General features: G+C 37.2%; 1 protein-coding gene across 2 annotated transcripts in view; it reads left to right on the top strand.

Moving 5' to 3' along the window:
* The first annotated feature begins 1,244 nt into the window (after positions 1-1,244).
* The window catches only part of LOC103612261 (macrophage mannose receptor 1), a 38,061-nt gene continuing 16,950 nt past the window's right edge, over positions 1,245-22,355 (top strand). The window contains exons 1-18 of one of the 2 annotated variants that reach the window (XM_017729207.1): positions 1,245-1,430; positions 3,666-4,061; positions 5,161-5,334; positions 7,201-7,359; positions 8,289-8,402; positions 9,657-9,803; positions 10,722-10,895; positions 11,444-11,601; positions 12,016-12,126; positions 14,515-14,630; positions 15,065-15,213; positions 16,728-16,927; positions 17,225-17,352; positions 17,959-18,046; positions 18,609-18,744; positions 20,881-20,919; positions 21,026-21,189; positions 22,241-22,308. In XM_017729207.1, coding sequence (XP_017584696.1) covers positions 1,361-1,430; positions 3,666-4,061; positions 5,161-5,334; positions 7,201-7,359; positions 8,289-8,402; positions 9,657-9,803; positions 10,722-10,895; positions 11,444-11,601; positions 12,016-12,126; positions 14,515-14,630; positions 15,065-15,213; positions 16,728-16,927; positions 17,225-17,352; positions 17,959-18,046; positions 18,609-18,744; positions 20,881-20,919; positions 21,026-21,189; positions 22,241-22,308 — 2,591 coding nt within the window. In that variant the 5' untranslated portion in view covers positions 1,245-1,360. Of the gene's footprint in view, positions 1,431-3,665; positions 4,062-5,160; positions 5,335-7,200; positions 7,360-8,288; positions 8,403-9,656; positions 9,804-10,712; positions 10,896-11,443; positions 11,602-12,015; positions 12,127-14,514; positions 14,631-15,064; positions 15,214-16,727; positions 16,928-17,224; positions 17,353-17,958; positions 18,047-18,608; positions 18,745-20,880; positions 20,920-21,025; positions 21,190-22,240; positions 22,309-22,355 lie in introns of both variants that reach the window. The other variant, XM_008629874.2, reaches the window with a different exon arrangement.

Raw genomic sequence — 22,355 nt, 5'->3', positions numbered from 1 at the left:
CATTGAGGAAATCCACAATATCAGAACGGCCTGCGAGAAGAAAAGACTGAGAGCAGACCTTTAAGGAAGACATGGGTGTTGCAGTGGGGATCCTGCAACACGCATATATCAAACCAGGAGTCCCGTGGAAAGGAAATATATATGGACAGACAGATTCTTGCTAGATGTTTCAGAGATGTTTATTTCTCCAGCCGCATGGCCGGGGCTCTGCCCAGGAACTGTTCCAGTCACGGGACCAAGGGTCCTTCTGCCCACGCAGGGAACACAAACCAACCAATGGGAACGAGGCTGAGCAGGGGCAGGGAAACCCCGTGTCTGTGCCCTCAGGGCCCCTCTCCCAGGGCTACACGGCAGGGGAGGGACCCCAACAAAGTGATGCTTTGCTCTTGCAGAAAATACGGTGAGATTTGTCTTCATAATTAAGCTAAGAAAAATGAGACAAAATTTGAAGGGTAATTTCAGCTGAATTTCTTTCCTCCCTTTTTCTCAAAATAACAAAGGGATTGTGCATCATAGCTGTAGTTCATTTCCACTTAATAAATGAATGAAGCTCACTTGTAAAATTTGAAACTTACTCTTCCCTTGTCTCATTTACACTTGGTACAAAGAAAGAATAAAGTAGTAAAATTCATTTGCACTTAATGGATGAAATAATTTTGAAAGGCAGTTTTTTTGCCAAAATCAGAAAGATTTGTAAAGATTTGGCTAATTTGTATTGGTTCTTCTAAGATAAATTCACATGAAATAACAGCACAGTAGTTCTACTAGCTGATACACTGGATAGATAAAAGGCAAGTATATACATAATACCCAGTTTATCAAGTCACCAAGTAAAATTAAATTGTCCTGTGTGGGTTAATTTTTCACACTGAAATAGCCAGCATTGCTCACTGCAGTAAATGAAATCAATATATCTTTTGCAACAGTGAAGACCTATATGGCTAAGAAATTTGCATATATTTTTCTCTGAGTTTCCCAGGTATATATGCATGACATTTAAGGTACATCCATTTAAAGTGCACTCCCTGCTTCTTTGTCTTTGAGGGTCAGAATGTTACAATTCCAGCACAGAACCAAGAAAGTTAAAAATAATTCAGTGGAATGATCTTGGAATGTTCAAACTTTGCCACTTGCATTTGAATGGATGGAAACTTCACTTTCAGATGCAAAGTTTGAATTTTGTAATTACTTATAGATTTCAAAATACCACATGTGACAGGATATTTCCTTATTTAGAGCCCAGTTTTCTCTTTCAACTAAAAATCTCCAAAACTGAGAAGGAGCCGGTGCGAACTGATTCTTTAAGGACCTCTACTACAGCAATTATTTCATCTCTTCTCTTTGTGAATAAGAAGACAGAATGAAATACTTGACCTTTTCTACAGTTTTAGTTTTCCTCTCATTTGTTCATACTGCTTTTCAGACATTCGGTGAGTCTATTTTTTCCTATCCCCTGCAAAAGTGGATGTGAAAGTGGGCATCTTTGTTGTCTTGTTGGTTTCTCAGGATCTTTAAGATTTTTACACAGCTTTACAACTCTGCATTTCATATTTGTCCTAATGGGAATGGTTCACAGAAGTTTCCAAAAGGCAGATACAGACATGTTGATTTACTTTTAAAGAGAGGGTAATATCCAAAATGGGGTAAAGCTGGGAATCAGAAGGAGAGAGTCACATATGTGAATAAAGATTGCCTTTTGGGTACAACTTGTTTATTGGTTATGTTTGCTACTGTAAAGTAGATGGACTTCACAGTGTGCTCCATAGTCCTTGTCTGTATATGTGACTGACTCACAAAAAATGAAAAGGATGAAGGAATTAAATAGGGTGGTGTATGTGTTTCTCCTAGCCTTAGCATGAGATTGTGTGGGATGAGATGGAACTTGTGGATTGATATAAGATGTGGCTTCTCACTGTGGCTGAGAAGATGCCAGTGAAAAAAACATATTAGAAATATATGATAGTGAAGAACAGCTGTGGAATAACCACCACAGCTGTTAGGGTAAGGATGAGAGGGACAGTTAAGGCTCTGAAGTTGAGCAAACACAGATCACAACTCCCTTTTGAAGTAAGTATGATGATAATGTTCAAAGATGTGTTTTCTTTATCCTTCAGTTCATTAGATTTGTGGAGTGGGGTACATATCACAGCTTCCAAAAGCAAACACTGTTCCATGTGAGCTGTGACAGCACTACCCTGTGCAAAAAGAGGGTCTCCCTCCTGCTCTGTGAGGTGGGAACCCAATCCAAAAGCAGAAACCTCACAATTTCCAGCAAGAACTCCTATCATTAGACCCAAAAATTCTACGAGGGACAATAGCTGGTACTTAGGGGACTACACGAAGCATTTATTTACTGAGCAGTAAGAAATAAAAGATTTAATAATATTTAAAACTTTTTGCCTAAATGGACAAGGAAAGAACAAACTAAGTCTCAGCTTCAAATTTAGATTTGCAGAAGTGAAACTTCTATATATTACGGAGCTGGTCAAAGTAATACGGGGACTTTCTGGAAGAGCTCAAGAGCTATTCTTTCCATCGTAACGCCCCAGAATTTTTCCCATTCACTACCCAACATTGGCTTGACCTAACATCCCACTTGTCCTAGAGACTTTAGTGTTTGGAGGGGTATCTCACTGCCTCTTATGAGTAATTCTCTCAGATGGATATGGCAGCGATGCTGCATCTCTGTTTCCAGGTGTGAATTTGAGGCACAGAGGGCTGAAGGACAAAATCTTGCCCTCCTGTTCTGCAGGTCCTCGAATACTCCTTGTAGTCCAAATTTCAACCCCTCATGACCCAAAGCCAGTGAGAGCTGTATGCTACCTGACATTTTGAAGAGCATGCAGCTGTGTGCCCAGGCAGACTTGCTTTGTGCGTCACAGCACATCTGCAGTTCTGGACAGCCCTTCCCAGCAGAGCCTACTTATCTCAGTGGATCACTATATTAGGCTACCTATAACCCTTTGGGAGTGTTAACTATGATGTGAGGCATTTACAATGCACAGGCATGCAGGCCCACACCTATAGAATCTATATGCTCCTCGGTGTTGGTTCTTGTGAGAATGTTTGTGATTTATTGTGCGAATTATGTTGACTTCTTGTGATAGACATACTGATGAAAGGATACTGGATCAAGGCAAGATAACAAGCCACCATTATATGGTTTTCAATTCCAAAAAAATCCCCAAAACATAACAGAACATGTCAATTCCAAAAGGAGCAAGAGTCACAGAAGGCTCACTCACTAACTGTATTAAGCACAAATGCGACCCCACGGAGAAGTATGTAACAGGAGCTAAATCTATAATGCATAATAGTGATGGCCAACTTCCAAATTTTCAGTAAAGGTCTCTTCATCTTGAATGAAATGTACATTTCAGGAGAAGATGAAATTCCATTATTATGATCACATTTTTGAAGCTGAGCTGATGCAGTTTACGTGTTCTTATTCCTCCATGTTGTGTTTACATGTATTTACTGAGCTGTACTTACATTTCCTTCCCAGAATGAATTGTCTTGAAAATACCATTTGATCCTTGTAAATATTTGCAGCCTCCTGACATGAATCAGATCAGCATAGAATAAACAGCACATCTTTCTCCTCACAAGTTCCCCTTCACCATGTGCTCACCCTAACCTCCTATTCTGAATGTTTTGTTTTACAGACAAGGATATATTCTTAATATACAATGAGGATACTAAGTTCTGTTTAATTGCTCAGAGTTCTGAGGTAGTCACAACAGCCACTTGCAAGAAAAACAGTGATTTACAAAAATTCAGGTGGGTCTCTGATCATCAGCTAATGAGCATGGCATTTGCACAATGCTTGGGAGTGCCCTCCAAGAGAAACCAGGCTAAAATTTCTCTGTACCCATGCAACAAGAAAAGTGAATTCCAGAAATGGGAATGCAAAAATGCGGCCTTGGCAATTCAAGGGGAAGATTTGTATCTCAGTGCTGACAAAAGAAGAGAAAATATTGCACTGAAAACAGGATCAGAGGCAATGGATAAATGGAAGATCTATGAAACCATGGATGATTTGTGTTCTCAAGGCCATGAAGGTAAAGTTTAAACATTAATATTGAAGGTTTATTGAATCCACTTGTTTCTCATCAGAGATAGGGTCTTTTGATTTCTGCTCCCCTTAATCTGATATCAGCTGTTCCCCCTGAGGCAATAGCTGACTAGAGAATGATTAGTTCACATATTCAGGCCTGTATCCCTCCATCCTGGAGAAACACAGCTGCTTGGGTTCAGACAGAATGCAGTTTGTGCAGAAAATTTGCATATTTTTTGTTCTTTACTTTTAGAACAAATGTAGATGTAGGTTATTTTTAATTTTAGTGTTAATCACTCTTCTGGGTGGCGCGTAGCAATAACACAACGGGCAGAAACTGAAGCACAGGAAGTTCCGCTTGAATATGAGGAAGAATTTCCTTTGCCAAGCACCCAAACAGATTGTCCAGAGAGGTTGTGGAGTTTCCCTCCCTGGAGATATTCAATAATGGTCTGGACACAGTCCTGTGCCACATGCTCTGGGATGGCCCTGCTTGAGCTGGGAGATTGGACTTGATGACCCATTGTGGTCCCTACAAACCCGAACCGTTCTGTGATTCTGTGACTCTGTAATCAAAGCACTTTCTTTAACTGCATAGTGAGATTGTATTAGTATTACTGGATGAAAGGGAAAAATCTCTAAGTTTAATACATCAGTATTAAATGTAAGGAAATAATTCCATGCATAATACCTTCAGTTGCGCTTTGAGATTTCAGATGCCAAAAATTCTCACAACATTTAACAATTTAATCAATGGTTTCCTTTTAATGAATGATAGGAAGTTAAGCCACATGATAAAAAGATAGCACTATTTTTAGAAAATTATATTTAAATATATGAGATAAAAATCACTACAGTCCTTTCATAGTAGGCTACAGCATGAAACTGCTCAAGTTCCAGCTGGTACAGGTAATGATGTACCCCAGAAACAAAGAGTAAATTGCAATACCTACCAAGAACTTCCATGAAAGACATTGCTGGTTATAGCAGCTCCCCAGTCACTCTTGTGTAACACTTGTAATGCTCTCTCCAGGCAGTCTTATGGAGAGTACAGACACATATATTCACACAGCTATATTAAAATTTCTCTTTTGTCCCCTCAGATCTGTTTACATTGTTAGGAAATTCCAACGGAGCTCCGTGTGCCTTCCCCTTCCTGTTGAGTGGTAGGTTGTATGCTGAGTGCACGGCTGCTGGCAGGTCTGATGGCCTATTCTGGTGTGCAACGACGCCCGACTTTGACATGGACCATTTGTATGGGTTCTGTCCAGCTGCTGGTAAGTCCCACATGCATAAACCCTATAACACAACACTGTTACGTAAATATATCAGTATTGAGATGCTGTTAATAATACGGAAGGGAAAAACCTTGAAATGACCTAATTTTACTCAAAAATGTCTCTTTCACTCAATAACATTCCTGACAGAAGTAACAAATCTGTTTGCTAATAGCTTACAGTCAGGCTGAAAGTTGTCTGGGTGTGTCCCAGTTAAGACTCAGGAAAGAAAACAGTGTGCTTTAAATATGACTGTCTTCAGCATAGAATCACCTGAAAATTGAGATGTTATTCACAGTCTAATACCCACTGATATTTTTGATAGCAGTAGTCTAACCTGTTCTACCCAAGCAAAGCCCTGTTCTGTATAACAAGATTGGTCTAAAGTTCATGGGAAAATGTAGTTTGTTTTCTGAAAGATATGAAATTAAAAGATTGGCTCAAAGGTTTTACTGAAATATTAGCATCATTAGCATTTCCCTTTTAATATTTCAGACTACATTACAAAAGAATGTTATCTCAACAGATAAAAGTATGGTCATTGGAGTGCAGGATCAAGAACACCAAAATACATGTTAATAAAGACATTAAAAATGCTGCCTCAAACCTAATTTTTCAATACAATACCACAGAATCAGAATCACAATTTGTCATTTTGATAGGAGCATTGCACTGGTAAACCAGGTTCAACTCACTCTCAACCACCAACGACCACCATCATTCTGACTGATTTGGTGAAAATTATTCTCTGGTGCAATATTGCAAGCAGTAACTTGAAAAATCCCATGACATCCTCATTATATAAACTAGAAAATATGAAGTGTTTGGCATGATAAAATTCTTGGGACATTATCACTAATACTTGAGTCTACAGTAAAAAAGAATGTTAAAAATCCCTGAATCAGCAACAAAGAAACAATAAGAAATAGAAAACATTTTCTCTAACAAACCATTCAAGAAATTTAGCATTTTTTTCTCAACAAAAGAGAAATTTAGGGCAAGTTGTAACCACAGCTTATTTTAGTACTTGCCCAGGGACCAGTTCTGCTAACAGTGAGCTGTCAGAAGACAATTTCAACATTCCAGTTATCTAAAACACATGCAGACTACAAATACAACCTCAATTCCCTCACATGCTCCTCACAGGGCCCTTCACCAGCTCTCTTGCCCTCCTCTGGATGTGCTCCAGCACATCAAGATCTTTATTGTAGTGAGGCTCAACACTGAACTAGTATTTGAGGTGTGGCCTCACCAGTGCTGTGTGCAAAGGGACGATCACTGCCCTGGTCCTGCTGGCCACTGTTGCTGATACAGGCCAAGATGCCATTGGCCTTCTTGGCCACCTGGGCACTCACTGGCTCGTGTTTGGCTGGTTATCAACCAGCACCCCCAAGTCCATTTTCACTGGACAGCTTTCCAGCTGCTCTTCCCCAAGCCTATAGCATCGCAAATGTGATTATTGATGGCATAATTTGACAAGATTTCTTTACTGGAAATGTTTGTATTTCGGTTGTGTTTCAGCCAAGAATAATCTCGGCATAGCCTATGGGCTGCTGAACAGGTTCTCAGGGTAGACAATGATCAAGATACAGTTTTGATTTACTGACTTCTTTACAATATTTTTTTTCTCCTGGAGATTATAAAATTTGAAGGGGAAAGTGCAAATAAAGAATGTAAGGCTCTTCACTGCTAATGTCAATGAAAAACCCTATTTTCTTTACAAAGAGCAAGATAAATTGCGGGTCTGAGCCTTATTTGCTCCAAAATGTTATTTCTCAATTAAGCTTGCAGTTAAATTTTGCCATAACATTTTGCGTAAAATGTTTATTACAAACTCAGGTACTAAATCTCCTTTTTCTCACACAGACAGTTACAGATTTTGGAGTACAGATCCTTTGACAGGAACCTACTACCAGATAAACCACCAGTCAGCTCTCACATGGCACCAAGCAAGGAAGAGCTGTCAGCAACAGAATGCAGAATTATTAAGTGTCGTGGAGATACATGAACAAATATATCTAAGAGGTGAGCTAATAAGCAAGATTCAGTTAAAACTGTTTCAAAAGGTTTTTTTGAGTGATTACAAAAGTTTCAATGCTTTAATCACATTACAATGAACAGCTGATGTAAAAAAATGTACTAATATAAAATATATGTCCTAATAGAAGTACATATATTATGTATGTATATATAGGTATATATTATATATGTATATATATATGTACTAATAATATATGTACTAAAACTACAGTATATTAAGCTTTTTATAGGTGGAACTTCTGTAAGTTGTGGAATTACCATTTTAAAGTATTTATATTATTATTATTATTATTTTATCCAAAAATGTAAGAATTTCCAGCTAATTAGGCAAAAATTGGCTCAAGCTCAGAAAACACCAGAAAGGTCCCAGAAAGGGATCTTAAAACAAGAAACAACATTTTAGGAGGCAGCCATTATATGACTATTACATTATATGACATGTTCTGTGATTTTGTGTTCATAAATCAGTATTCTTCGCTTACATCTAATGAAATAGTAATTTTGAAATACAATATTTTTTATGCATTTTTACATATTTTATATGGTAATTTTATACAGACTTTATAGGTTTATGAACACTGTGGAACAAGGTCCTATATCAATTGAACCACACACAAGAAAACTTGTAACATCATTAATAATAGCAATTCAGTCTTTCAGTTTTGAAAGCTTATTGTTTACATATAACTGTAGAATAGCATTAAGTTCAGATAAAATAATATGTAAAATAATCTTTTTCAATTCACTACTCTTTATCTACAGAAAAATCCCTCTGAGTTTGTTACCAGTTAACATGAACTCTGTACTGAACTTACACACCACCAGGAAGACTTTTATTATCTTCTTCTAAACTTTGGAAATGCAGAAGTTTTCCTAGCAAATCTCATTAGAATTCAATTCTTTTGGTTAACTAGATTTGATTGACAGCAAGAGATCCTCTCTCTGGATTGGACTTAACAGTCTGAATCTCAACAGTGGCTGGCAGTGGAGCGGTGGCTTTCCCTTCAGATACTTTAACTGGGCACCAGGTAGTAATCTTTTTAAACGATTTTTGGAATTAATATCTCCCACCAATATGATGAATGTGTAATAAATGCAGTCCTGTAGTATTCCATACGAACATGAGGAAAGGGAGCTGAATGCCTTACGAGACAAGTAAAACAAAAAAATCTGAGAATGATGATTTTCTTCACTGGATATAACTCATGGAATTTCAAGCAGAAGAGCTAAATAACCTCATCTCCTATCAGAGGCAGATAAAGTAAAAAGCACTAGTTGAGCTGTAGCATACTGGGAATGCATTCAATTCAGTGAAATCCTCTGTCTCTACAACTCTCACAGGTTATCAGACCCTGCATCCTGCAAGGACTCAGCTGTCAGTGAGCACTGCTCTTGCAAAGCCTTCCTCTTCACGTCTTATGCTTTTTTGTTCTTCTTCTCTCATTCAAGAGGCTGTAAATAGAGTTTATGGTGTTGACAGTTTATCTTTGAAAGTCACTTAATGATTGCCATGGCAACAGTAGGTTGCAGCAAATTCTGAATAAATGCAAGCATAGTCCATCTTTTGGCCTTCCCAAGTCTCAGAGGTGGCACCTGCTTTTATCTGGCACAAAGGAAGAAGGGAAAGCCCAGAGCAGCTGAGTTTGGTAGAAGATTTTCTACCTTCTGCTGAGCTGGTCAAATTCCTCGAGATTTGCAGGGCTGAGGAATTGGCTCTCAGGTCATGCAGCCCACAACCCCAGAGCTCCTGTATCCCCACACAATGGCTATGATCATGAGGTAATCTACACGTTTCCAGTTCACAGCAGAATTAAGTTGTACATTTTGTGGGGGGAGGGAAAAAAATGTAATTTATCATTTGGGGCCTCTCTGAGAAGAAAACACTGACCATTCCCCAGGGATAGTGGTCCTGGAGAAACTCCTGGAGTGTTGGTTGAAGAGGCAGGCAGAGGAGAGACACTCAACAATTGTAAGGGAATGTCAGGAGGTTCTGCTTGCAGCAAGGAGAAAATTTGCATTCACTTTCCAAAGGACATGCAGAAAGGACCACTATTCTGTAATCAAATGTGGCAGAATATGTGAAGTATGCAACAAGCTTCAAAAGAAATGTTTCGATGGGTACTTCTAAATTACATTTCCTTATCTCTGGTAGAAAAATAATGTAGGAGTGAAATCATGAGCCCATAATTTACACATGAAAAGGCTATAAGTAAATTGCTCTTTTAGCTGCTGACATAAACCCTGTGCTAAATAAAAATAATTTGGTTTTTTATCCCATGAAGGAAGCCCTGAGCCTGAGTCTGAAAAACTCTGTGGGGTACTAAATCCCAGAAGAGATGCTAAATGGGAAAACCAGCCATGTGAGCTGAAACTTGGCTATATCTGTAAAAAGGAAAACGCCACAAAGGATCCTTTAATTCTTCCATCTGGTATGTCAAGCAAATAAAAAAACCTTTTGATAAGGTCATAATTTATGTCGCTAAAGTTAAATTTAATGACTATTTAAAATAAAAAGAAAAAGCAAGCATTGAAATTTGTTTTTCTGCTATGAGGACTGGTACAGAACAAAGCATACTGTTATTTCTTTTGCACAATATAATTAAATACTGAAAATGTTCCTGGAGCCCAGTAACCACACAAGCATTTTTTACTCTATGTTATTATTCACAATTCCAGAGGCACTGGGTTAAGCCAGACACTATCATGAAAGTATCATGGACATGAAAATAGAGTTAGAGATGCTTCACCCTTCCTGCAGTGCATTCTAATGGAAACACTGAGGTTTGTCACAGAAGGCTTGGAAAAATGGCACCAGTAGGCTTCTTGATGTAGCAACTTCTTGATGGGGTTGCCTGTAACCTAGAAAGTTGGCAAAAAAGAGCAACTTCCTTCAGGCCACTTTTCTACTGTACTTCTTTCTGGTTTATTTAATGAGAGTTGGCATGGAAAGCCGTGTGTGCAGAGAATTACTTGTGCTACAGTAATAATGCCTTTATGAAAGATAAAAAACATAATTGGGTGGGGTATATTGTGAGGAAATACTACATACCAAATTCCTAAATATTCCTCTGGCCAGTGAATACTTCACACTAGTGAAGCCCAGTAACAACTGTCTCCAGTCTTTTCCTCTTTTGTTTAAATGCAGTATGGTTTCTATAGAAGTACAGAGAGCAACAACATACAGACTAAAATACCTGTGTGAGGAATGAAGTACTGCTTATTTGTTACCACTTAATTTTCATTCTAATTAGTTAATTAACTGATTTTAAATGCAATTGCAGTTATTCTAGACTTCAGTTTGCACCATATAAAAACTTGAAATATCTATTGATTTTGAGGGGATGTAGAGCCTGTTAAATGCCCAGAAGAATGGTTGTCCTATGGAGGTCACTGTTTCATGGTTCATAGAGACCCCAAAGTATGGAGAGAAGCCCTCATTTCCTGCAATGAGAGCAAAGGCAACCTGGCCAGCATCCACAACCCTGAGGAGCATGGCTTCATCCTGTCTCAGCTTGGCTACAGTGAGTACTTCTCACAGGACAGTGTTTGGTACAGATAGAGAACTATACTGTTAGAAATCTTACAGGATTAAAATAAAATAATTCTCGCTTGTTTGTTATGAGTATTTATAGGGAAGGCCACAGATACATAGGTTAGAAAAAACCCAAATGCCAAAAACCCACAAAAGGAATCATTATTCTCTCTTCTTTTTCATTTGAATTCTTTTCATTTTGATTTTCATTTGTTTTTCACTGCATGAAATCACTTGAAGGAAATAACAGCTCTAGTTACTGCAGCATTTGAGTGGATTATCTGCATCAGACACCTTGTAGCTGTAGATACAGTAATGGACTTTACTGATAAAGCTGAGGAATCTCATTTCCTCCTGATATCTCATTTTTAACTTCTTGAAAGAAGAATGTGAATTACATTTTAAAATAAACTCCTTCATCTTTTAATACAGATGAATTTGCATTGCAACATTGCAATTTCAGCTCATCTCCATAAAATCTTGCTCCTACGGACTGTTTCAACTTGGGTAATAACACAGATGAATTTCTGTCCTTAGAAGCTGTGGATGAGCTGTGGATTGGCCTGAACGACCTCAAAACTCAAATGTACTTTGAGTGGAGTGATGGGACTCCTGTGACATATACCAAGTGGTTGCCTGGAGAACCAACCCATGAAGTCACTGGCCAGGAAGATTGTGTCATTATGGCAGGAAAGGTGAACCATTCCACATGAATCCCAGCGTGGCACTGTACTATTTGAGTTATGGCTGTATTTCTAGGGAGATTTTTAGTGCAACTCAGCACAGTTGCTAAGTTGCATAGAATCAAAGAATGTTATCTTTATTCACTCACACATATGGTTGTTCTAAATTAAATTTAAAATGAAATTACGTATAACTAGTAAATGTTCATATCTGATTGCGAGTGTACATTATGTGCCAAGCAAACCGTAACAATCTGGCTGTGCCACTTAGCTTAACATAACCTCACCTCCAAGCTCAAATACTTGGAATCCATTAAAAAGTACAGATCTTCACATTGAAACAGTACTTTCAAAAGAATGATGATGTTTCTATAGGAAACAGGTTCTGCCTCACTGTTTTTCACCTCTTCCCCAAACTGAAACTAGGATGGATACTGGGCAGACAGTGCCTGTGACAGGAAGTTAGGCTACATCTGCAGAAGAGACCCACTGCAAGGAGTCTCTGGGACAGCAAAGACTGATCCTGCCTGCCTGAAGGTAAGAAGAAAGCATAACCAAGCATCTGGTTAGCAAAATTTCACAGGCTCCACTTGACATCGAAACTATTTTTTTCCCTTTCCTAGAAACTGTTATTCTACAAATTCAGGGCGATAATTTTCACTACATTCCCATATAAGGAATAACAAGAAGTCAGGCCTATTACCTCTCAGAACTGTCTGTGAAAGGGGCTAAAACCATTCCTGTGGTTGTCTGCATATTTGTTATATTGTTCTGCAGCCATCTGTGGTTATCGAACACGTAGTAGGGACTGGCAACAATTTCTGGGCTATGTGCCATGATGCAAGATGATGACAAATCTCACTACTGAAGCCAAATCAAAACAATAAAATCGTTTTTATGAGTGAATTTGTTTTGAGCAAGTTATTGTATCCTACCACTTTTTTTCCTTCTTTTTTCCCTCTTTTTACTTTCCTATTTATTACTATTCTGTATTTAGTAACCTTTCCCACAAGCCCATATGGGGAACAGAGCTGAGACTCATTGTGCCTGATGGAGCTAAGCAGCAGCCAAACACTGAACACAGAGTTTATTTACCTTTCTTGGGTGCAGCAACCAAATCTTGAGTTGCCATAAAAGGGAAAAGTGACTTGGAATTCAGCTGTAATTTTGAGGATTTTGTTCTTTAGTGGTCTCTATGTTACCTCTTCAGTCAGACTTTTTAGGTGACCTGATGAATTAAATCAATTAATTAGTCTATTTACTGTTCCTTTAGCCTCGAAACATCAGGAAACTTGAGTCAGCATCTCTACTACAACAGACTACTCTTTTTGGTTCTAAGCAAAGAAGTATTTTATTCACCTGATTCTGAATGCACTCTCCATTCTGTGTCTCTCTCTTTTACCAGTAAAAATTTATCCATTATTATCAAAAAAGTGACTCATAGGCACTTGAAGAGATTGAGACAAAGGACACAGACCCTGCTGGATGCTAATAAAGAGCAAACAAAGCCAGTTTAGTACAGAAATCACCAGCATTTATAGTTCTCTAACTTCTGGACAAATTCCCCTACTTAGACTTCCTTTGCCTCTGTTCCCACAGCAACACTATCAAGTCCTTGCAGGCACCCCCTTGCGCCAGCAGTGACCTCGTCTGCATCTTCTTTGCCAAAGTGGTCAGGTTGTGGCGTCCTCTTCATTCTATCTTTGCTTCTTGTTCTTGCCTTGAGTTTTATCTGTCCCACAGTTTCTGCTGAATTTTTGGGCTAGAAAATCTGCACAGCTATCAGCTTCCTTTGCTGTCTGGTTCCTGACAACTCCCTCTCTCTTTTTAACAATTATTATTTGTTTGATTTCTTAATTAATATCTGAGTACATTGAATTAAGTAGGGTAAGCATATTACTAAAATTAATAATACTCTTTGTACAAATATTCTTATTTTGATTAAATTTTTAATCTATTTAGTGATTTTCTAGTTTTTAAAAAGACTGTTAAACTAATTCGTTTTATCTACTATTTTTAATTTGTTTACATTATTTTGTAGAGGTTTAATACTCGCATGAATTGATTGTGAGTGATTAGAAAGATTTATACAGTACATTTTATCAAAATCTTTGCATTTATGTCTGTGTGTTAAAAGTAAAAAATTAATAGCTCTTCTATTTTGTAATGTAGTATGTCTAATTGAATTAACATCAGTTAGTAATCCTCTTACAGTAAGCAAAGTAGTATTAGTTTGTTGAGTTAACTACTAGTAGTTTAGTTTATTTAACAATTTCAATTTTTTTGGTTGTTACTTTTGGAGTAAAAAAGGAGGTAGTCTAACACTGATGCAGTGAATAAAAGTCGAGATTATTATCATAATTTGGGGTAATTGTATGAATACTGTGCTTTTTTGTCTATGGTAATCTGTGTTGTAAAATTATGGATGTGTTGGGTGTCAACAGCAAGAGTCGTTTTAAACTACAGAGGTTTCTTTTTATATGTGATGGGAGAGCAGTTCAAATTCTATTTCTACAAATAAAAAACAGTCTTGTTGGTAATAATAATGGAGTATTAGTGGAGCAAGAGATATATTTGGATGTGCATTTGTGCTAGGCACTTTTGTTTTTAAATGTGGGTTGAGTTGGAGAAACATTTTACGCTTTGGATCAGTTGTTCCCAGAATAATTAAATTTAACACAAAGGTTTATTTTTGCAGACCTCAAAAGTTCTACTTCTTGAGGTTCAAGGGTTGTGTGATTAAATCTTCTTTCTGCACTGAATGTTTGCTAAACTGAATTTCCATTAGTATACTGGAATTCAAATTAATACATAATCACATGAGGTTCTATTAAAAAAAGGTTGTTTCATGAGTGTTCACTGAATTTCAAGTACTAGAACATATTTTCTTTTTAATTGCAAGTATATTTCATGTGTTCTTGACAGGGTTGGGAAAGGCATGGTTTTTACTGCTACCTGGTTGGACATACCTCTGTAACATTTTCAGAAGCAAAGAAAACCTGTGAAAGGAGCAGTGGTTATTTAACAAGTATAGGAGACAGGTAGGAAAAGAGTTTAAAAACTGTCTATCTGATGCAATAATATTGGAATTTTAAAAAATAGTTGAGAACTTTTTGACAAAAAAAAGAAAACAAAAAAAACCCCAGAATATCCTTTTTGTGAAGAAAAAAAAATAGAATAAACACAGTATGGCTTTTCTAACTAAACATAATTTACACATCAATGTTTCCTGTACTTTACTTTGAAAGAACAGACAACAGCAACTTCTGCTCAGTAAGGAGCAGTTTTTCAGTATAGCACAGCTTCATCCCCTATTGCAGCTACTGCATCTGGGACCCAGTTAAACAACCTATTTCCCAAAAGAGGAAACCTAATGGAGAATCTATTCATTCTAGCTGAGGGAAGTTTGGGATGCTGAGGAGTGGAAGATGAAAGGAAAGCTAGGCTCAATCCCATCTGACTCCTTTCATTTCAGATATGAGCAAGCCTACTTGACCAGCCTCATTGGTCTGAGCTCTGAGAAGTATTTTTGGATTGGTCTCTCAGACATGGAAGAGCAAGGGAGTTTCAAGTGGGTGACTGGTGAAGGTGTTCTGTACACAAACTGGAATGCAGCAATGCCTGGTACTCTACTGATGCCGAATGTTTTTTTCCTTTTATATATATATATTCTCCGTATTCTTTACACATATATTTGCAGCCCATTATTGTATTAGTAGCTAGTCCCAGTACTTTTCCCTACCTTTTCCTTAGCTAGAAAGACAAGACATATTCCAGAGCTCCAAGCCCAGGGGGGTACAAGGCCCCTAACCTTGATTCTTCCTGGGAACCAAGGCCGAAAAACAACGCTTCAAGACACGTTTTCATAAACAAAGTTTCATTTCCATCTGAGGGAGAGGATTTAGAAAGGATTGAACCAGGGGAAATTGCCTCACCTCTTATGTCTCTAATTGGTGATTTTTGTCAAATACACTAATTTGCCAAACTTATAAAGCTGTATTCACCCCATGTGGGGGTGGGCATTTTGTGGACATTTTCCACATCTGTCCCTGGAGGCCTCCAGTAAAGACCAACTTTTATATTACCTCCTATACTAATATTATCTTGGAAGTGTGTTGATTCATTTCTAGGGTCTTTAAGGCATCATTACCACTGGACTAAATCTATGCTACTAAGGAACTCTCTGTGTTCCCTAATTCTAACTGTTTTCCAACTTTGATAAATCCATGATGACACGTAGGAACATTTCTGACTTTGAAGCTGAAGTGTCTTTGATACTTGGCACCAGTGGGGCTGCAAATTAAATCCTGGGTTCAGTTTTGGGTGCTTCACTACAAGAAAAACATGGAGATGCAGCAGCATGTCCAGAGAAGGTCAACAAAGCTGGTGAAGGGTTTGGGTCTAATGAGGAGTGGCTGAGAGAGATGGAGGTGTTTAACCTGGAGGAAAGGAGGCTCAGAGGAAACTTTATCACTCTACAACTGCCTGAAAGGAGGTTGTAGGGAGGTGGAGATCAGTTTCTTCTCCCAAGCAACAAGAAATAGGGGAAGAGGAAAGGGCCTCAAGGTGCATCAGGAGAGCTTTAGATTGGATACTTGGAAAGATTTCTTCACAGAAAGGGTGTTCAGGCCTTGGAATAGGCTGCCCAGGGAAGTGGTTGGGTCACCATCCCTGGAGGTATTTACAAGATGTGAAGATTTGTAGACGTGGCATTGATGGTTTAATGGTGAGCCTGCGGTGCTGTGTTAATGCTTGGACTCTATGATCTTACAGATCTTTTCCAACCTAAATTATTCTATGACTCTATGATGCCATTAAAATATTTCTTTTCTGACTCCTCATTGTTTACAAGAGCAAAATCAAACTGAAGGGAAAGGATGAAATCCCTTCCAGCCTCGGCACTGAGCTGCCAAAGCCTTGCCGTGAGTGGCAGAGGAAAGAGGCAGGCAAGGAGTTGTTCATGCACTCAAAGGGAAGGACTCAGCTTACTGGTTTCCTCTTTTCATGAAGCTCCTCCTCTGAGTGGACACTACACTTATATATTTCAAATAGTCTTTTGTAAATTAATTACATGAGCTGTAAAAATGTCAAGGGAGCCTCTTTAAAAAACATTTCAACTTTTTTTGTATCTCACAAAGGGAAGAAAGCCGGTTGTGTTGCCCTTAGGACTGGAAATGCAGCTGGACTATGGGATGTTCAGAACTGTGAAGTAAAGGCAAAATTTCTCTGCAAAAAATTAGCTGAAAAAGTCACTGTTCCTGTCGCTTCTGAAACCATTTCTGATTCCAAATGTCCCTTGGGCTGGGATACAAGCAATAGCACTAATTCATGCTTCAGAGTAAGTACTGTTTTTTGCCATAATCTACTCGTGAGATAGGAGAGCATCAAAGAGATATGTAATCTAAATACCACAGAATGGCACGTAATATCACAAATGTAGCCAGTTTTTACACAACTATTCAAATATCACTGCTATTTTCACTCTATCAGTGATAAGTAAGGTTATCCAATTACTTTTGAATCCATATTATAATGGATAATTTTAATGGAAGGTTTTCCTATTTTTCTTATGCAAGGCAGCCAGCAGATTTATGTTTAGTGCACTGAAAACACAGTGTTCTACCTGCATGTACAGGGTTTTGTGAGAGAAGAAGACCAAAAGAAAACATGGTTTGAAGCCCGAGATTTCTGCAGAGAAATAGGAGGAGACCTGGCTGCCATTAGAAGTGAAGAAGAGCAAACAGTGATAGAAAACTTAATAAAGTAAGCAATTGAACTGTGTAATAATTGATATTTTGGTGTAACAACACATTATGTAGTAAAAAATTATAATATTCTTGAGTTGCTCCTGAGATAATTAGTTTAAAAATCTATCTGGTTTTCATCATAATAATAAGAAAAATAACTGAGAAAATGTCTCATATGAGTAATGTTTTCAAAGAATTTTTTGGAGTTCCTAAAATGTGTCATAATCTGCAAACATTTTAAATTCAGATAAAAGCCAACCCAACAAAAAAAATTGTTAAATGCTTCTCCACAGACCCTATTCTAAGTTTTAGTGAACCATTTTGAAACTAAATTCTGTCTTCCAGTAACCCTGAACAGTCTATTTCTGAAAAAAACACTATAATCACAACATCAATGTAGAAAATCAACATGCTGTGTTTCCAATACAACCATTTGCAAATTACAAAATTTTAAGGTGTGACCTTCATTTACTTGCCAATGGGAGTTTCCTGATCAACAGTACCTTTTATTTTTAAAATTATTGCTGTATTTCAAGTTCAGTAAGTGTCAGAGTTATTGTTTAAAATTGAGCAGAGCTAACAACATATGTCCTCTTCCACTCTACTTTTTTTCACACTCTAGAAAGAAATCCCCATCATTTCAGCCCTTCTGGATAGGTTTGCAGTGTTTGGATCCTGATGGTGGGCTTTCCTGGAGTGATGGATCTCCGGTGAGCGTTTTACCATGCCAGTTTCCTTCTGTTTTCTTTCTGTTAGAGAAGTTTCCATGAATGGTGCATACAAAAGCTGTATAAGAATTCCCAAAAATGTCTATTTTGCAACTGGGTAACTCTGAATCACTGCTCTTCATACCAGATTGGAAAAAACCACAAAAGGCCAATAAACCCTGAGGTTATACCACCACAACACTGATAAGACAGAGGACTGCTTTCAGCTACAGAGATTATGTCCATGTCACAAATATATGAGAAAGGTCTCTCCTGATTTTTGTTAGTCTCTGGTGATAAATTGCCATGTTCCTTTTTGCTGCTTGTGATTTATAACCTCATTTGATTCCAGTTTTTGTGGGACTGCTACAGTCTGTTAGATACTGCATAAACTCATAGCCTTTCTTTCATCTTGCAGAGTGTTTGTAATTACTTTAATAGCTCACATTGGCTTCACAGCCAGAGGAGGGGAAAAAGGAGTGATTGGAAACTTCTCATTCTTTACAGAGTACAGTTTTTCCCCCTGTAGACAAGATTAAAAGCCACAGGTGTGTTTTCTCTGTAGGTTAATTATAAAGCAAGAAATTATTTTTACGATACTGCATTTCAAGATTGTGGAGCAATCAGTGAAAACCCTTCCCCGTCATGGATTAAGGAGCACTGTGAATACAGTCATAACTGGATTTGTGAAATAAAGAAAGGTAGATTGCTTTTTACTCTAAACTCACCTTAGGAAGAAATTCAAGCTGAATCCATTCTATCAAAACAGGAAGCTGTACAAGTTACATATTGGTAGAAAATTTGGTTGATTTCACAGGAATTTTGCACACAGAAAAGTAGTTCAAGACATATAAATACCTTTGGAATACAAGATTTCATCTGTTAATGATAAACTTTTTTATTGTTTCATTATAAAAAGTGTATTCCATGATAAGCTTTACTGAAATCACACTTCTTCATGTAATTATGTAATAATAGAAAATAAGATGAAAGCAATCTCAAGAGCTTACCTTGCAATATTCATTGCTCTGCACAAAAGCAGATTTTTGTCAAAACAGTTCTGACTGACTGAAGGAGAAAGAGAGGACTACAGTTTGAAAAAAAAAGAAAAAAGAAAGAAAAAAATTATTTTAAATTTCCATATCCTTTGTGAAGTGAAACTTCTCTGCTCAGATGTTGGTACACAACAACACATTAGTCACCTAATCTTATTCTAAGTTAAACAACACCACCAGCATAATAGAATCAGTCTTTTTGTAAGATGACATGTGAAGACAGGCCTGCTGTAACAAAAAGAAGGTACTGAGAGCTTCAAAAATACTTCATACTTTTAGACAGGTTCACATCTTCCTCTTATGCTAGTAGAAAAATCTTCTTTATTTCTGTGGTTTTTTTCTCAGCTACTGTTAGGAAAAATATTCAGTGAAATTAGAGAGGAATAAATTATAGCTCTGTGTTGGGCTACGTATTTCACTTCCCAGACTAACAGCAATGTTCCTTTGGTGGCTCCCCAGGCTCCTTCAAACTAGTTTCAGTTGTTACTTTTCTAAAAAATATAATTTCTGTGCTGCTGAATTATTCAAAACAATCTGATTTTAACCAAGGCACATAGTTTCAGCTTCTCATACTTATAAAGTAATCGTCATAGACCTCTATCTCAAAGAAATGTTGTGAAGATACTTTCCTGGTAGGTTCCTTTCTGAGTTCTGACCTGCGTGATCACCACAGCTAAAAATCATTAGGAAAAGTGTCAATAGTAGCTGTTTACTGTTAATTATTAGTAGTATTTGAATGGCAGAAATTACAGCCTGAAGAAATTGCCATCATTAGTCAGCAGTGCATAATGGCATGCTGAAAGATACTGAAACACGTAATACTTTGTACTTCCAAAACACATTTATTAGGATTTTTCTTTTAAATTTTGTAACCATTTTATTTTTAAGCTTGTAACCAATTATGCAATAGATTATTTTTAAAAGCTGACATATTTATGTTTTTAACCCAAGCATGTGTTCAGTCATTTACTAAAATGTAATTACATATACAGCAACACAAACATTGCAATAAATTCCTGTGGGAAAAACCCCATAGAATCACAGAATGGTTTGAGTTGGAAAGGACCTTAAAGATCATCTAGTTCCAACTCTCAACCTTTGACCAGGTTGCTCAAAGCCCCATTCAGATGGCCTTGAGATTTTAAAGATGACATTTGTCTTACATTTTTATATCTCTTAGCCTTGCATGTTTAGAGACACATTGCTCCAATATCACACTCCATGTGATGTGGAAGTTTTTAGTTTAAATTATTTTTCAAAAAGCAGTAATCTAATTGTTCTCAAAGCAGCTACACAGAAAAAAAAAGAAGTTTCACAAACAAGTAAATGCTAATAAATTATAAAATAGTTAAAAGCAAGACTTTGTTTAGTATTTGAATTTCTTGTTCAAATACAAGACAATGTCCACAAAGAATTGTTTAAAGTCTACCAACATTGGAGTATTTTCACTATTTAGTGAAATAGTGAAGTATTTCACTATTTCAGAGACAAGTATTCATTCAGACTAACTTCAGCCATCCAATTTAGGCAACATTCAAGATGTACAAGATGCACTTATCAAAAATCTACCGAGAGAGATGTAGGCCTATAATGCACCTTTTATTCCCTGAATATCCATTTTTAACTTTGCACCAAAGATGCTATATAAATATATTCTGCATTAAATACATTAAATGTGAAAAGTTAATAGACATTAAAATAGTTTCCACAAATTGAACACTTATACTGGCTCAATGTTTGGGACATGTTTTACATGTTTTTTTTTACCCCATTTCATTACAGGGACACCCTTGAAACCAGAACCTCTGGGCCCTTCTGCCAGTAAGCTTCTGTTTATTTTCACTTATCTAAAGGGTGGTGTGATGTAACACCACCAGCTTTGCATAAGAACTGTGAAGAATGCAGAGATTTCTCCTCTTTGTTGCAGCATATGAAATCACAGAAGATGGCTGGATTGTAAAAGGAGACAAACAATATTTTTTCAGCCCAGAAAAGGCCTCTATGGAGAAAGCCAGAACATTCTGCACAAACAATCATGGAAATCTTGCTACAATTGGAAATAATAGTGAAAGAAAATTTTTGTGGAAATACGTAAGGGGAGATTTTGTTATGTTATCCACTACATGGTTTATATACCCTCTGTATATATCCTGTTTGCGAAGTACAGAAGAATGTGCTTGTTGCATAATATTACTACATTTTATTAGGACTAGGTTTAAATATTCTATGAAAAAATATTTATTCTACTAAATGAATCTTCACCTTAGGAAAAAAACATGCAAAAGACTTTACTGTTTACTAGGGTGGGTATATTCTTGTCTATTTTAATCTGAATGCAGTTCAGCCTGTGGCCAAATATATAAGGAGTAATGACAGGTAGAGTAGGCGTGCTCTCAGAAAACTCTCCTTCTGACAAGGTGGTTACCTCTCACCCAAATATCATATTCTAGAATGCAGTGTTGCATGTAGATGTGAGGCAACTGCCAGCGTGGCTTTGATGGTCCTACCTGATGGTCACGTTGCTCTCCAAAACAGCTTTTCAAAGAAAGTCTTAGCCTGGTCCAGGTTAGACTGATGATTCAAACAATCCTTCATGGATTAGTTTTCCTGCCCCATGACTGAAGCACAGCAGGGGAATGCTGACAACTTAATAGCATGGATGGTGCCTCAAACCTCTGCCATAATCCTGCTTGGTTTGTTAATACTAACATAGCCACACAAAGACCTTTCTGATTCACACGATTAGATGTCTGCTTTTATTATGTGAGAAAGGATATGACAGGAGGAGAGCTCAGACAGCTTGAGACACTAGGATTACATAGCTGCTTAAAACAAGGAAAGTATCAAAAATTTTATACTCAATTGTTTTTCTCAAGACTTCTTTGACTTTTTCTTTGTAAATTGAGAACAGAATTTTTGAAAGCTTTGATCATACCAGTAATGCAGCCAAAAATGGGAATATATTAATAAAAATAATAAAGCAAAACTATAAGTTGCATGTATCTCAGGTGACCGTACACAATCATTTAAACAATATGTATTCATCTCTTTGCTTCCACAGCACAAAATTTACACTTTTTTTGGTTTAAAAGACTAACAAATATTAGAAAACACTAATAAAAATAAATATTTTTATGTTTAGATCTTAAAAAATGGCAAACTGGACTCATATCTCATAGGATTAATCCAGAATGCAGATCAACAGTTCAGGTAGGTAAATAAGCTACATCAAGATCCATAAAGAGCAGTTGTAGGAG

The sequence above is a fragment of the Corvus brachyrhynchos genome, unplaced genomic scaffold (assembly GCF_000691975.1).
Source record: "Corvus brachyrhynchos isolate BGI_N302 unplaced genomic scaffold, ASM69197v1 scaffold142, whole genome shotgun sequence".
Taxonomy (NCBI): domain Eukaryota; kingdom Metazoa; phylum Chordata; class Aves; order Passeriformes; family Corvidae; genus Corvus; species Corvus brachyrhynchos.
The sequence above is the reverse complement of the archived record's forward strand: the minus strand, read 5'-3'. Positions and strand labels throughout refer to the sequence as shown.